At 39.8% G+C, this 15,701-nt stretch overlaps 2 protein-coding genes across 2 annotated transcripts in view; both read right to left on the bottom strand.

Annotated features, from left to right (window-relative positions):
- LOC140943368 (protein LZIC-like) overlaps positions 1-15,701 on the bottom strand; it is a 296,884-nt gene that overhangs the window by 17,300 nt on the left and 263,883 nt on the right. The gene's annotated exons all lie outside the window — the stretch shown is intronic.
- Positions 1,234-9,966, bottom strand: LOC140934475 (prolyl 4-hydroxylase subunit alpha-1-like). Its single transcript, XM_073384094.1, has 12 exons — positions 9,702-9,966; positions 8,699-9,030; positions 7,866-7,917; positions 7,189-7,355; positions 5,649-5,819; positions 4,568-4,638; positions 4,339-4,444; positions 3,921-3,974; positions 3,169-3,231; positions 2,463-2,531; positions 1,700-1,796; positions 1,234-1,301 (listed from the first exon to the last, which is right to left on the bottom strand). Exons 1-12 carry the CDS (start codon positions 9,964-9,966, stop codon positions 1,240-1,242), a joined length of 1,509 nt encoding a protein of 502 aa, XP_073240195.1. The 3' UTR covers positions 1,234-1,239.

Raw genomic sequence — 15,701 nt, 5'->3', positions numbered from 1 at the left:
TGTCAGAGGGAGCAAAAAGGCGCTTCGAAGCAAGCTACAGCGGTGCTGATCAATATACGTTATGCATTTACTGGTATTAAAATAAGCTTTATTGCGTCAAAATAAATTAAATTTATTTCGATACTACCTAGAGAGGCTGCCTCGTACTTAGACGTCTCTCTCCAGATGAAAATGTGCGCGATAAGGAAGGCGGGAAGGAGATAACTGTACCCTTCCCATGGTCCCTTGCGGTTCATCACCAGTCACTCGCGTTTCGCACTGACCTCGACCATGCGAGAAACAAAATGCCTGAGGAGGAGGCTGCTAGAGAGGGGCCTTTATTCCGGGGGTGGGTGTTTTTATCTGGGGGGGGTTATAAGTGGAGGGGCTTATTACCGGCAGTTTACGGTAAACCGGTGGAGTAGACTTTGTGACACAGGTTGGGGCATAACCTAAGGGTTTACAAACTTCTCTTACCATTAATAGTCAGTTCGCTCCATAGCACAAATACTGCTGGAGTCATTTTATTCAAAATGTGAGGTAACTTCATAAAAGCGTAGCTCCGCAATCGCCTAAGAAAAGTGATTTTTCAGTCAGTGACCCAGGCGGCTCCGAAGAAATGGAACTGGCTGAAAAATCATCTTTCCCGGCCCATACAAAGGAAATGTTCATCATCTCGCCGTATTTTTAAAGTTTTTATTGGTGACAACCGCGTATGGTCTCGGTATAATATATTGGTAAAATAAATAAATATTAACTATAGAAACTTTTAGAAACAAGAAGGCTGACAGCGCCGTAGCTAGTATGAGGCCAACCGAGGCACTCGCCTCGGTAAAATTTTGACGAATTTCGCCGATCATTTTTATTTTACATAAGCGATCATCGGATATTTTTAACGCATCATGATATTACAAAGAATTCAGCAATTCAGTCAATATACTATGAAAAAATTACCATATCATCGATCTCAAGGGGCTACGTACGTTAACTCAAATTTTTTTGAACAAATACTGATCAAAACCATTGGCGAGGTTAACGGTCACCCAGATTATGTAGCTTGTTTCTGATTATTGCTTTTTAAATTCCACTTAAATTAACTCGAAAAAAAGTTACCGAAAGGCCCAGAAAACGCTGCAAATCACATTTCCGAGAGACTAAAGTTCAAAATTTCTCGGGGCGGGGGGGGGCATGCCCCCGAACCCCCCTAGCAACTCCCGCCTGCCTCGGTTGGCCGTTTGGTCTGGCTACGGCACTGGCTGATCATGTTGGTAGACATGGTCTGCGAAACTCCTGCCCTCTTTCATTGATCCATTTGTTGGCAACTACAAAAGACATCAATTTATAAATATTTCAAATCAAAGAAATGTTTTACAGAGAAAAGTCGTAAGACAAACGATGATGCATTCAGAACTCTCACTTCGAGTTATTTGAGGAGTTTATTTGTCTTTACAATACTATGTTTAGGTACTGGAGATTACGCAGTTTGTAAAACTGACCTGCGCAAAGCGACTTAACGTTAAACTGCAACTCCCCCCCCCCCCCCCCCTTAACACAAACCATTCACTCAAACTCCAAACTTCCCTTGCCATTCGCGCTCGCGCGTCGAACCCCATTTAATACGTCATGTAACACATATTTTCATCGAGCTCAGCTCTAACGAGACTGGTTGCTGCGGAAGCCACATAGATCAAGTAAATGGCACGTGTTTAAAGATACTTACCCCATTTTGATCCTACAACCACAGGACAAGCGGCATGCTTCGTCCTTTCATCGGGAAAGCCGTTCTTATCAAGGTTGTACCAGAATACGGCGTCACCCTGCAAAACACGAAAAGAAGATTTTAACGAGCTGAGAATGTTTCATAACAGGGCTGGCTTGAATAGTCGTAAGAATTTTGAGGAGTATTGACCGTGTCCGTAATGCAACGCTGGCGACGTATTAAGTGATGAAAGAAGGGATTTGCTGAATATTTAACTGATTTTACTGTTTTCGCTGTTGACTGTTGTATTGCTCTATATTAGCCCTGTTCTTGAAAACTGAAATTTTTAACTAACGTTGACCCTGGTTGAACTGAATTCAGTCTTGGTCTGCAACCACGTCTCATAACGTGAGAAAGCGACCGTGTTGGTGGTCAATGCATAACACATTTTTCGAGGCATTTCCACGAGGAGCCACCAATATGGCCGCCATGATGACACGTTCAAACCTCGGTTAAAAATGAAAATTGTGTAGCTAATCACTTTTTAAACATGACATCTCAAGGGCTTGCCCAATCTCTAATGAATGGCTCTACATTCTGACCATTAATTAACCTTGTGCTAATGAGCCAGAGAGAGAGGATTACCCGTAAAAACAGTTTTTCAACAACGTGCACAAATTTTGATCAAACGTTAAAAAAACTTCGATCCACCTTTGCGAACTTATTTCTTACGTCTGATGTGCGAGTGGAACCGCAAGTTAAATTCAGAGGTCAGTGAACTAACCTTTTGAGGATGAACAAATTCTTCAATATCCAAAAACACTGTGGCGCCACCAGCATCTACGTCACTCAACTGCGCGAGAGAAAAAGTAGGTGTTAATGAACAGTCGTTGCACTGGTTTCCTGGTCAATACAATGCCAACGTTGGTGTATAGGCGATATCGTCAATTACTTCGGTGTCCTGTGTAATGCCTTACTTAATCTTGTTCCTTTTGCGGGTCCGTACCAGGAATCACTAGGCTACCGCTTTTACTGGATTAGGGTCATGAGGATTCTAGAAACAGGATTGCTTATGACTAGTCTCTTTTTAGTCGAAGCGCGAACATGATCAGTGCCTTCTCGCAGACAGACCACAAAGCTGCAATTGCACTATAATGCGCCTGCGTTATATGCAGTTAAGACAAGGTCGGGCTCAAGAATTCCAATCTATCTAATTAAAAACCGAGTATTGAATACTGAGCGCGACTTGCACATGCAAATTCCTTGAAAACTTAGGAAGCCAAATTATACGCTACAAAAGCGTCTTGTGTAACATTCACCTCCATTAAAACAAACATTAAGGCCAATGAAAATCCCTACAAAAGATTCCCTGGTTACCACGTTAAATGCGCACTCGGAATTTATGTTATTTACGATAGAATTTTATTAATGATTGTTTTTGTTGCTTAAAAACTTGATGTTAAGATTCTATCGCTGTTAGGGGAACTTACATAAATCAACATCGTAGCAATCCTATCTCCAACTTCACCGTGAGGTAGACTTCGGTCTGAATTCTGAAAGGTTAGTTATACTTGTAAGTAGTCAGGAATTACTCTGGGGCCAAACTCCAAAATCCCTCCTCTCCTGGGAGAGTGATCTCGAAGCCCATAATCCTTTATCATGGAGTAAATGCAAGCACATTTTTAAGAAGAAATTTGTAAGAAGAACTACTAAAGGAAACAGCCTGTATACCAAGTAATGTCAGCTACAGGCTCTCAGTTGGTCTTGGTGAAAGAAAATCGAGTGCTGAACAAGAATGGCCAAGGACTGGGTGAGAGAAGCGCACTCTCTATCTCCTCCTTTCATTCTTCTCCAATTCTTGTCATGTGCGATTCATTTATGTGCTCAGTTTTGTTCGTCGAGACCAGCTGCAAGCAAATAGACTAAAGAAAGCGTTCCTGTGGTAGCCTGCGTCGCGGACAGTCTAAATCATCAGTCCGTTCTCCATCTAGGTCTCGAGTGACAATTCCCGCTGCAACGCGGGCTACCCTGTGGAAACTAAGCACGAAAACTGGAGCGAGAGTGAACTGGAGGGGTAAAAATGCGCAGTCAAGCAAGAGAGAAGGGGTCTGGAGCCGAAACGTGACCCACAATTGTTTCTAGTCCCAGGCGAACGTTAATTTTTCTCGTTTCTAAAGTGGCGAATTACTCGTCACAGGAGAGAACCTTGGCTTCGAAATCTCAATTTAACGAGCGGTTATACCTGGACGTAATCGTGATGCGGCTCATAGTGTCCTCCGATGCCGTAATTAGCCACCTGAGAGAAAACAGAATTAAGTTACCTTCTTAAGGGTAAAAAAATTGGCGAGAATAGGATAATATAAGCCAACCGCTTTTTCATCGAATACACAGGAAAGTATTCCAGGAGTATTGGATAATCCGAGGGTTATTGTCATCACGATAAAACCCCCCAAGCTTAGACTTGACGTTAACAAGATCGAGTGTACCAAGTTTATTCTGATACTGCTGTTGCAAACTGCAGAGCTAACCTACGCGGGTAAAGCAGTTCTAGTCCGTTGTCGACAAGGGTATTGAAATGCAATGCACACTTTGACATCATATCATGGTACCGGAGGGGTACGTTTGATTATACCCTTGGGATATCATTGGTTTAAACTTACCTGTAGTGGTTCTGAATGCGCAGGATCAAGTGATAGACCTGTCATCCCTTGAATCCTCCGACTTATTCGGTTGATGATGGACGAATCACTGTCTTCCAACCACGCACTTAAAAAACAAAACAAAAATTAACTTCTTCGATTCCTTCTAAATTCTGCTAAAGCAACCCCCCCCCCCCCCCCCCCACCCCCTCTCAATATTTCGGATCGGTTCTAACTAACTGCTCCTAACCTTTGGCTAATTCTGTACTCGGCGGATATCTGATTGCCATTACTTGTATCTGTTACAACCGCTCTCTTGAGCTGTGAAGGAAAAACAAGCAAAAGCTCGATGTAAGATGCTAAGCGCTGGATATTGGAGATTTTGAGGTTATGCTACATATTGGATAGGTGTGTGCAACTACATTGTGGGAACGAATTTTGAGCCAGTTTTCTGTGAAACCTCGAAAAAGGCAATAAAATACGCGATAGCTTCCTCACGGCCTCATACTGCCATTCGAAACAACACTGACCCAGTCCCACACAATCCTCAAAATGTCCAATCAGATTCTCTTTACACACATTTAAAGTTACACACATTCAACTATGACAACTATGATAAGTTACCCTGTTATGTAACACTTCAAACAAAATAATTATTCAGTAACAAAAGGCTGCTGAAAAATATTCTTACTAGTTTGAACAAAAGTGTGAAGTCTTGAAAACGTGATTAAAGATTAAGGGCCGATGAAATACAAGAACAAACACACATGAAACCGAATCCAGCATTAAAATGTATATTTGACCTTGCCTAGTCCCTAGGCCTTATTATTCCGCGCGGCCAAAGTGTTTCGGGTCACGTGGTTCAAGAGAAGATGCACGTCACCGAAGTAAATTGACCGAAAGGGACTGGGAAGACGCCGTATAGGGACTAGTAATATTTGACCTTATTTGTGGTTGTTAACTGTTTGATGAAATTAGGACAGCAGTTGGGTTTTGAGCACAGGGAGCGTAACATGTGTCTGCATTTCCCCAAAAGATGAGTTCGTTCCCTACGTTAATATTCCGGGCCTCAGTGTCCAGCTTCAATTGCGGCTAAATGGGACAACTTGATCCTAATGCAATAATTCTACTTACTAGTAGAATTACAAATTGGGCGTGCGTCCGGCATTGAGAGGGGTGATGGGATAGCCTTAAAAGCAGGCACTCGAAATAAACACCATTCGCGCCCGAGAGAAAATTTTGAGGGAAGGATTCAGCTTAAGTAGTGTCGACGCAGTGCTATGGTTTGATAAAAGACGCAATTACGCCTGCACTCTTTGGAGGCAACTAACCTTCGGTCTTGCTAGTTTAATCGCGTGGTTAATCTCCTTGTCTGTAACAACGTCATGAAACAGATAGAGATTTGGATCCAAATTTATCATCTCCACTTTGACTGGCTTCAAGAGTATCTCGGGACGATCGTTGTGGTAGTAGCAGAAGAGTTTGTCTCTTTCCTTTTGGCTCTGTGTAGAAAGATTATTCATTTACCTTACAGAAATGCGTGAAAAGGTTCTAACTCGTCTCAGAGAACTGGGGCCGAAATACGTTCCGCAGTTGTTTCTCGGAAAGTAACCGGGGACGTGCTGCTAGTCAGCTATTGGCCAATTTCTTCCCTGTCCTTAGTAACAATCCCAGACGCCTTTGCGAAAGTTAACTCGGCATAGCTCCCTTCTCGTTTCTAAAGTGCGAATGAATTAGTCCTAATCTGCATTCCCCTTTGTAACAGAAGAGAGGTTAAGTATCACGTTTACGTCAAACGGCAAACGCGAATTTGTACCACGTGGCCAAGTTCTGTTCATCATTTCTAGACATAAATTAGTAGTTTCCCACAATTTTTTATCCATAAGAATTGTTTTGAGTTGTTTTTATCTGCTCATTTTCCATTTTGAGAAATTCTCAACTTGATTCTGACGTTTGCCGTTTGCCGTACACGTGAAGCTTAAACTCTCCAGAGAGGATTAATTACCAGTGGTATGAGAGTCAAAGCTACATCTCCCTAAATCTGTTTCCCTCATGCTCAGCGCGCCGATGCGTATCTCTCCTCTGTATAAGCTTTAAAACACTTTCCATGTGGGGAGACTAAAATAACACCTACTTTATTTCAGTGTCAATGTATTTAGCGAGGAAGTACTGATCGATGACATCTCTGTTTTTAGGCTGCGTACAAACGGACGCAACATTGTTGACCAACAACTCCCAACATTGTTGGATATTACATGTTGCGTCCGTTTTCACACCCTGTTGCATGTTGTTAGATGTTGTTGCGCAAAGTTTGAAACCGGTCAAACTTTTCAGCCAACAACTCCCAACATTTCTTTTGTTCCGTGATCGCCGAAGCGTAGCGCAACAATGTTGGATCCGTTTGCACAGCTCTTCCAACACTGCTGGGGCCACGCGCGCTCATTACGCATGTTTTACTAAGACTTATGGGTTGTATCCTTCCCACGATGCACTACAGGTCCCAACATTGCTGGGAGTTGCTGCATCCGTTTGCAGACCACTGTCAACACACACGCAACAACTCCCAACATTGTTGGCGCAACAATGTTGGGAGTTGTTGCGTCCCTTTTCACGTAGCCTTAGTCTTTTTATGTCTCCTTCCAGAGACTGGACTGAATAAGAAGTCGTCATGGTGCCACTCTAATGTGGGACAATGCAGGGCAAAGGAAGTACCTTTATTTCTTAGGTATTTCAAGATCCTGAGTGTTGACCCGAGACTGGAAATGGAACCCGCGATCTCCCGCTCTACAGAATAGCTATTTACCAACATGCGAGGTTCTCAAAAAACTTTGAAAAACGTGCTCCAGTGTGTGCGCGTTTTTCTCCACTTGCCTTTCTAGTTTCTCCACGGCATAACCTCTCATAAGTGGAGGAAAATTGTCCTTTGTTATTGATTTCGTTTTTGGGTGACTTCTCTGAGTTCTCTGTCAGTGAGTCGCGTTTTAACCGCTCTGCTCTGAAGTAATCTATGTTAGTTTTAGCTTGTTCATTCTTTGGATCTGCAAAAAGCAGTTAAAAGGTGTTAGTCGCGAATCCAAAATTCAAATCTGCTTGCAGAATAGAAAACTGACCATCAGCTAGATCTAATGTTGAACCTGGCAGAGACGCAAGCACAACGCAAGCCGTACAAACACAAAGCAAGTATACCAACAACACCGCACCAACAGAAGCACAAACACAGGCACAAGTTTAGAGAGAAGTTTTCTTCCTGTGCTATTGTGCTTGAGGACGTCTCAAGTCCCATTTACCGTTTCCTCGTCCCAATCCCTTAACGAGACGGGCGGCCAGGTGCTAGATCCTGCTTGAGGTACTGCTTATGCGTATATATCGATGAGAACTTGCTCGCGCTTATGGTGCTGTTCTAGCTAGCTAAACCATGCTTTACACGCCGATATGGCATTATAAATGCAAAAGTAAGGTGAAATGAAGTAGTACGCAATCCATTACCATTAAAAACTCAAAGCGTACTTTTGAAAAAATAAATGCTAACACCTTACTATTAGCTATACCTTTTTGTAGAATGTCTTTTGTGTGTGTAATAGCATCATCGAGAAGCCCAAGCTGTAAGAATATAATGCACAAATAAAAATAATAAAACTTTATAGCAACTTAATGCGTCACAGAGTCTAAAACTTCAATCTGCTGAGTGTTCAAATGTCCTGCATGTTTTTGTCTTTTTATTACATAGGACAAGTTTGTTTAATTATACAGCAGATTTAGCAAATCATTAGGAACCCAAAGAAATACCGCGCAATGAACGTGGTAGAAATAACAGCTAATGATAGTTTTATTTTTGCAAATTACATTCATTTAACCGCAATTCTATAACCTTCTGAACTCATATCGAGGTCTCTCATATCTAGCAAATAACTGTTAGACGCTTCTTTCTCAAAAGGAGTGGTCGCTCCTACAGGAGCGGCGTTGTGTTCAACCTCGTCCCCAGGACTTTTCCTCCCATTTTCTAAGGAAAACGCCCTGGGAACGAGTTAACTTTGGGTTAAGACAACCTCGTTTTCATGGAGATGATTCAGAGGAAATACTTCGAGAAGGATATTTGAAAATAGTGAAGCATGAATTATGTGAAATCTCCCTTTCTGGCCAAAAAATTACTATTCTTGACAGCCTTAATCAAACAATCTTTCGGCATCAAACTAACACCAGATGAAAATTGGAACTATTAGCATAGCCACTTGGCCTCAATGTTTCTGGCTAACTTTGGTTGCAAAACATAATCTCTTATTTGAAGCAGATAGACCTACCCAACCAAGCACCCAATCCCCTACTACTCGTCTCCACGTAAAGACAAGTAGGGGAGGACCCTGGGAACGAGGTTAAAACCTACCTTGTACTCGGCCCATGACAAATATTCCAGGACATCAACTTTTGACAGTGCACCGCTGTATTCATAAGGCGGGCTCATGCGCTTAAGCGCTTCCCTCATCCACTCGATGACGTCATCGTAATTTTTCTTCGAATCACTGACGACACCCAGTTCATAACACTCATCTGCGCCCAGTCTCCCGCTGTTGTTTCCAGCGTGCAGTTTACCGTCAGCGACTACGCATGCGCTAAGTTTATAAACGTCTTGAATGCGCAGAATCGCTGAAATGCTTCCCATGAAGTCTTGGGACGTTGGAAATGCTGGGCGGTTAATTCTAAGCTCCCACTGAAGATCTTAAAAGTGAAAGTCAGACCAAATTTAAAAAAAAATTTTTTCTTTTAAAGGGACAGGTTCATGGTTAAGCGCATGCTCATTAATTAAATTACTTTCTTCCAATTTATTATTAATTCTATCGGTTAATATTTCCACTCACATGTATCTCAGCGATCTCAGAGTGTATTTCAAAGTAACAAGTGGCAGAGTAACCTGAAGGAGGATGGAGGAGTATTGAAATCGCAGAAAAAATTAGTGGATTATGCCAACACTACCAACGTTAAATTTATTGTTGGCTCGATGGTTTTATCCCATGGTTGATTAATTTACAGCTATTTGCAAATATTTAAGTTGATCAAGTGCAAGTGACTGCCAGGGGAGTGTACAGATTGGTTCTTTGACAACATTATTACATGATCATATTCCTTGCATAGATGATACAACATGTCCCGGCAGAAAAACAGCATTTTGATGAGCATGCGCTGAACCGTGAACCTGTCCTTTTAAAATATATGAACTAAAGACGGTTAAGCTGCTTGTGCATCTTGAACAAGCCTCACACGCCCTAGAAAATTTCCGCTTGTTTATGTAAGTCAACAATGCACGCGCTCATCCATGCGTTTTTTTTTTTTTTTTCACTTTTTCTGCTAAACGACCTTGGATTGAAACAAGCTGTAATATTCGCACTCACCATTTGGAGCTCCTTTTTCGAGATATGATCCCAGCTCTTTCCAATGCCTTACAAACCTTCTCACAAGCTGAAAGGAATTGATGGGGTGAAACACGTATCTCTCAATATCGCTTTTGGCGATTTGGCTTTCCATTCTAACATGATCGGCAAATTTTCGTATAATATCGGGAGCTTCCGATTGCTGTTCCAGGTAATTGTCGAGAGTTTTCGACAGCGCGCCTTCCAAGCGAACAAGGCCTTTTAGTTGTGAGAGCGAGGTAAACATCTCTCCGTGTATACTCTTTGCAATTACGAAGACCCATGCCGTTAAAAACGTCGAGAACACCATTTTGTAGAAACACATAGATAGGACACGTGCTTTAGCGTTAAAAAGACCTGTCGAATACAACCAACACCAGGTTATATTACGAAATACAATCTTTGTCGCGGACATGCAAATTCTAAAACACTGCACCCTTGGAACTATTCCATGGGAAGTAACTATGTCTGCGCCTTTTTCTTTTATAATACTACCAATCGTCTCCTTGTCAGCGAGTTCAAAGGCTTATGGACTCATATGAAGAAGCGAAAAGGTTTTGTAAAGACCATAGATTGCTGTTTATTTTTTTTAGAAATGCTTTGGAGTTTATTACTATAAAGCAGCTAAAAATAAGTTATATAAAGACAAATGATAAAAACAACAGAGATCTAATTGAATACAAAAAATTAAGAATAAGCAGCAGTAAGACATAATCTTTTTTATCTTCTTTTATATAATGATGTTAAAATGTTTCGTCATTAAGTAAATCTTTTAAGCCCCTCTTACGCACATAGTCGGAAAAAACACCACTTTTAAGAAGACAAAACTAAATATACTTTACAGATGAATTATATATAACTTAACGTAAAACACCCGTTGTTTTCACTTCAAAAGGAATGGAAATCCACGGCAACGAAATAGCCGATGAATATTGAATACCTCAATTGATGATATTTTAATGTCTAATCCTTATTAACAACGTTTGAAAAATAGGTAGATATATTGATAGTACGTTACTGCGTCTAAATGGTTGTAACAAAAAAATCAATGCATGTTTATAAACTGGTAGAAAAGGCGGTCAATCGACAGCTCCCAACCAAAGTGAGGCCATGTAAGGCCATTACCGATCCCATGTCACCCTGCGAGCAGGACCTGATAGAGGAAGAGAAAAGGAGGATTTGCCTGAATCGCGTATTAATCAGTCTCATTCTGAATTTGATCCCTTCAAATCCCTTGTCCCTTTCGAATATTTCTTCTTTCCTGCATTTCCTAAGGTAGTCACAAATTTTTGAGAGAGGAGCCGTAAAGAAACTATACTGCTGATTCAGAATCGGATCCCGCCAAATTCTTTGTCCCGTTCAAATATTGATTCCCTTCCCGCGAGTCCTAAATCCCGCACTTCAAATGAAGGTTAAACATAGATCAGTCCCGAGAACCAGTGCAGATTTCCAGTCCCAAAAAAACTCCCTATTAGAAAATTTCCAAATTAAGAAAAATAAAAACGGAAAAAATTCCAATGCGTCCAAAAGATAAGGATGGTGCTGTAACAAGGGAAGGTTCAGGTTTTAGCGCAACACAGCGTTGTAAGTTGGCGTTGAGGTTTTTTGAAGTTGGTTAAGAATCGTAACGCAAAAGTAGCGCAGAAAATCATTTTTTCTGTGCAATTTTAGCGATGCAAATTTTTGAATGGCTAAAGTAACATCTTTACACTATTCATATGTGATCGACTATACCGGCGTTTTTCAGGAATACATTGACTAACCAAGCTAGATCTGGGAATGTCAAACTACATGTCAAGCTTTCACGTCTTTCTCTTTGGCGCGTGATATTAGATTCCAGCTGGAAGCGGGAAGTCTTTAAACGCTATAAATTTTAAAAAACTAGAAACATGAATGGTTTTTTTTTTAAAGAAGGCTATGTAAAGTAGCATTTCAAACCTGTTTTGTTTCAAACAGGTTTGAAATGCTATTTTACATGGCCTTCTTTACCTTCAGTTTGTTCGGGCTTGTTTATGTCTTCACTGTCTTTCTCCACTTAAAATAAAATCGACTATTTTACATATTGTAGTTAACTGTACGGGCTTATTTGAAAGTCCTCTGCGACTAATATCAAAACAAGTAATGTTTACTTTTGTTATCACTTCTGCAAAACAATCAGACTGAGCGAAAATTTTAGTTATCGCTGAATTTGTTAACGATTTTAATTGCTCGAGGCTACAACTGTTTCCACTTGCATTTCATTAACAACCCTAGCTTGAATAAAAACTTGCAAAATTTTATTTTTCTTGCCTAGCAATTAAATATGATTCACACCAGGCATTGATAAAAGCTATAAAGATGTTGCCTTAAACGAAGTCTTTATCTTCAGGCATTTGTTGGTCAAAACTTTTGAACATATGAATTCGTCAATAATGTGGTGAAAGTTTACGTCTGTTAACTTTGGAGCTGCTGATATCGTTGCTTGTATTATTTCTGCGCATGTGTGTATACGATAAAAATCGCAAAAAAGTCTTGGGGGGGAAATCCTCTCCTTATGATATTTGTCGAATTCACCGTTTCGAAATTACACTACTTTCTGTTGATTCCTGGCCAGTAACAGAAGATTTAATTCATTTTCTTGATGAACTTTGGATGTGATTAGCTATTTATTGAGTTTATTGAGGAATGTCCAATATACTGGCTGGGAATATAGTGAAATTTTCCCGGAAACTGTGTGTTTACTTTACGAAGAAACCAATATCTATGTGGTCAGGAAGTAAGTACTTCGTTTAAGCAATTCAAATCATAAAAATAAATTATTCAAACATTCATCATTGTTTTAACAATCCAGACTATCCTGTCCTCTTGTGGACAGGAAAGTTGCATATATTAAACTATAAAGTGCGTCTAGTTATTCTGTGTGATATAATACATACATGCATACTTTATTGGTTATGAAGGTCAATAAAAAAGGCAGCCAAATAGCTGATGTGGACCATACGAAAGAAACCTGTACAGTATAAAAATAAGATCCAGTACGCCAACTTTAATCGCGACACATTTCAGGCTAACTGAAACGAGACTAAATAGGTTAAAAATAGCTTTACAAAAGGCTGAAAATTTAGAACCATACCACAACCTCAATTTTCAGTGATTTAGGATGAAATTATAAACTCTAAAGGCTCTTTTGTACTATGAACAATTTCTTTTGTCTTGTAAAAGCTAATTATGTACGACAAACTTTGCCTTCACCAAAGTTATGAAGTTGAGTAAATAAAAGCGTCCACGCCTTTAAAAAGCAACCCTTTCACAAACTACGCAGGTCTGCCGATATTTTTTCCCCAGAAAACCTGCAGAGAAAACGGAAACTGTACAGATGGGTAAAGGAATTCTAGTTTTTGAGTGTGTAATTTCACTTGGTGCTTTTTCTTTTCTTTTCAGAAATAACTTATTTTGTGCTGGGAACTAATTCTAGGAAGTGGGAGTTTAAAACTGCAGAAAAATTTTCTTTTTTACCAAGACAATAGTATGCAAAAAAAATTGTTTTTTTTTTTTACTGATAAAGCCTTCTTAGACATATATTCCATTCGTAAGGTAGACTCAAGAAGGTGCAATATTTTCACCCAGGAAACCTAACAGCCTTGGTTGCACCCCACACTAGATACGAATCTCTCACAGGTTGCTAGGAAATGAAAATAATCGTGCGATCAAGCTGGAAAATAGATACCATCCTTCCTTGCCCAATAGAGCCCTTTTTCATACTAAAATGTAGTGAAATGAGTTGTATTTTAAAATATATATGTATATGTCATGATAAAAAATAGAGTACTGGACGTACCTTTTGCGCAAATTCCTCATAAAAAGCTTCAAACCAGAATAAGATATGAAATAAATAAATAATTAGCCTTACGTGAGGCGTTAGATATTTAAGAGTTCGTTTATGTGAAGTGTAAGCCTCCTCGACTGCGAAAACTTCTCTCTGTGGGTAAAATAAACACGGTCTGAGTCAATGATCCTCCACTGAGCTCTGCTGTTCTCCTAAGACGAAGCGAAGAGTGCATGATAAATTGCCGGATAGTGACGGGTCCTTTATACATTTCATTTAATACACAATGAGCAGATCTTCTATTGTGTGGTCTCAAAAAGATGTCAAGTGTTATCCGTCTCGGCGTAATAAAAAAGCCCTGAAACGGACAGGTAAAATGTAAATTAGTTTTTCTCCAAGCGTCAGTATGCGTGGGGTAAAGCTACGGAAGTAATCATTAAATTCAAGCTCACGGTCCGTGTATTCTCTCTTTTGCTCTCTCTAAAACGCATCTGTTTGGTTCTTTTTACTCAGCTGTTATTTGAAACAGTATCAGAATAGACATGTGAACCATAGCCTATTGATATACAGCTTTTTTCACCCGTTTTATTTCGTTCTTTTCACATTATATCAGTGAACCCCTAGTTACGATGACACAAATATAAATTAATCGTATTTGCAGCATTAATTCGCCACTGTGTAATATAGCTACCTTTTGTGAAAATATCATGCTGCATTTCCCCAGTTTATTGCCCTGCATTTTTTGTGTCCCCAGCGATAAATTGCACATTCAAGAAAGGTCAAGAATTACCCAAACGATCAAAAGTACAATGAAATGTTTTCCACTCGTATATTTTTAATGAAGAATATAACTAACAAAATATCAAGAGGACGGTTCTCTGGATAAAAATGTTTTCAAAAAGTACGAGCTTTCGACCGTCTATTCTACAGACTTATACGTGTGCAGACTGAAGAGGCGGTCGAAAGTTCGTCACTAACTGAAAACATTTTTAGTCATAAAACGCTTTTGACACTATTTTAACCAGTCAGTTGTCTATTCTGGTAGTACCGTCTGGTTGTGATCCCGCTATTTTTTTCGTTTATAATAAATGTTTACAGCTGCTTTATTGTGATTATCAAAGCCCCAAAAACACTTTTGTAAAATAGTCTATTTTACTCATATTTCCCCTTCTCGTTCTTTGCTTAAATTGCGGCTGGTTGTTACGTCAAAGAAAGTGTTTTAGTTGAGTTAAAAATAAGAAAAACCCTCTCCAAATGGTTTGCTAAAATTCTTATGGCTACTTTGTCAGCTGTCAGACTACAGCAAAAAATACCATCTTTTTGGAAAACAAGGAAGCAAAAACAAGATTGTGTTGTAGCATTCACCAATGCAGTGTTGCTTTCCGCAGCGACCTCTCTCACTGTCGTTTTAATAACAGAATTTCGGTTTTAATTTTCTCAGTTCTCAAATAGAAAATCATTGTAAACATAAGTGCGCTCGTCAAAACACTTCGTAATAAAAACAAAGCGGCTCGTTTGAAGAAGAAAGTGTTTCAATGGTTTTTAAGCTTGTTTTGGAACACGCGTAGCCGATGGATATAACATCAGCTGAATTAGACAGGATAAGGCATGCAACTTTTAAAACTCCCATCATTCACTTAATATCATTCATGACAGTTACATGTGAGTTATGGCATACATCGCCCAGAATGCTATTGTCTTTTGCGACATGTACTTACGTGCCCAGTTTTTCAATGCACGGTATAACAATTGAATGAATAGGCCTTCGGAAAGCCAGCTAAATCGGCCAACTCTGAGTCTCGTAAAATTTTCGGTAACTGCGAATCAAACAGTTTGATGCGTGATCTTAATTGTAAATTTCTCTATTTGTAAGACGATTGAAATGAAGTAAATGCAAGAGAGAATAATTATTCGTTCTAGGTAAATAGTCGTGATTTCACTTTGAAATCCCGCGAGTTCGTTAACTGTAAAAAGCAAGCACCGTGTCTTTTTAAACGCTTGAGGGAACATTGTGTGCGATTATTATTCAAATTTGGATTTGGCTTAATTTTGAGAGGGCGGAAAACAGCCAAAGTCTAACACTAGATGTTTAAAAAGTCTGCGGGAAAACTATACCACTTTTAGTCTACCAAAAGGGCAGAGAATATCGGGCAAAAAGTACGGCACTTAAAGTGTGC

Source organism: Porites lutea, chromosome 1 (genome assembly GCF_958299795.1).
Source record: "Porites lutea chromosome 1, jaPorLute2.1, whole genome shotgun sequence".
In the NCBI taxonomy this organism is placed as follows: Eukaryota; Metazoa; Cnidaria; class Anthozoa; order Scleractinia; family Poritidae; genus Porites; species Porites lutea.
The sequence above is the reverse complement of the archived record's forward strand: the minus strand, read 5'-3'. Positions and strand labels throughout refer to the sequence as shown.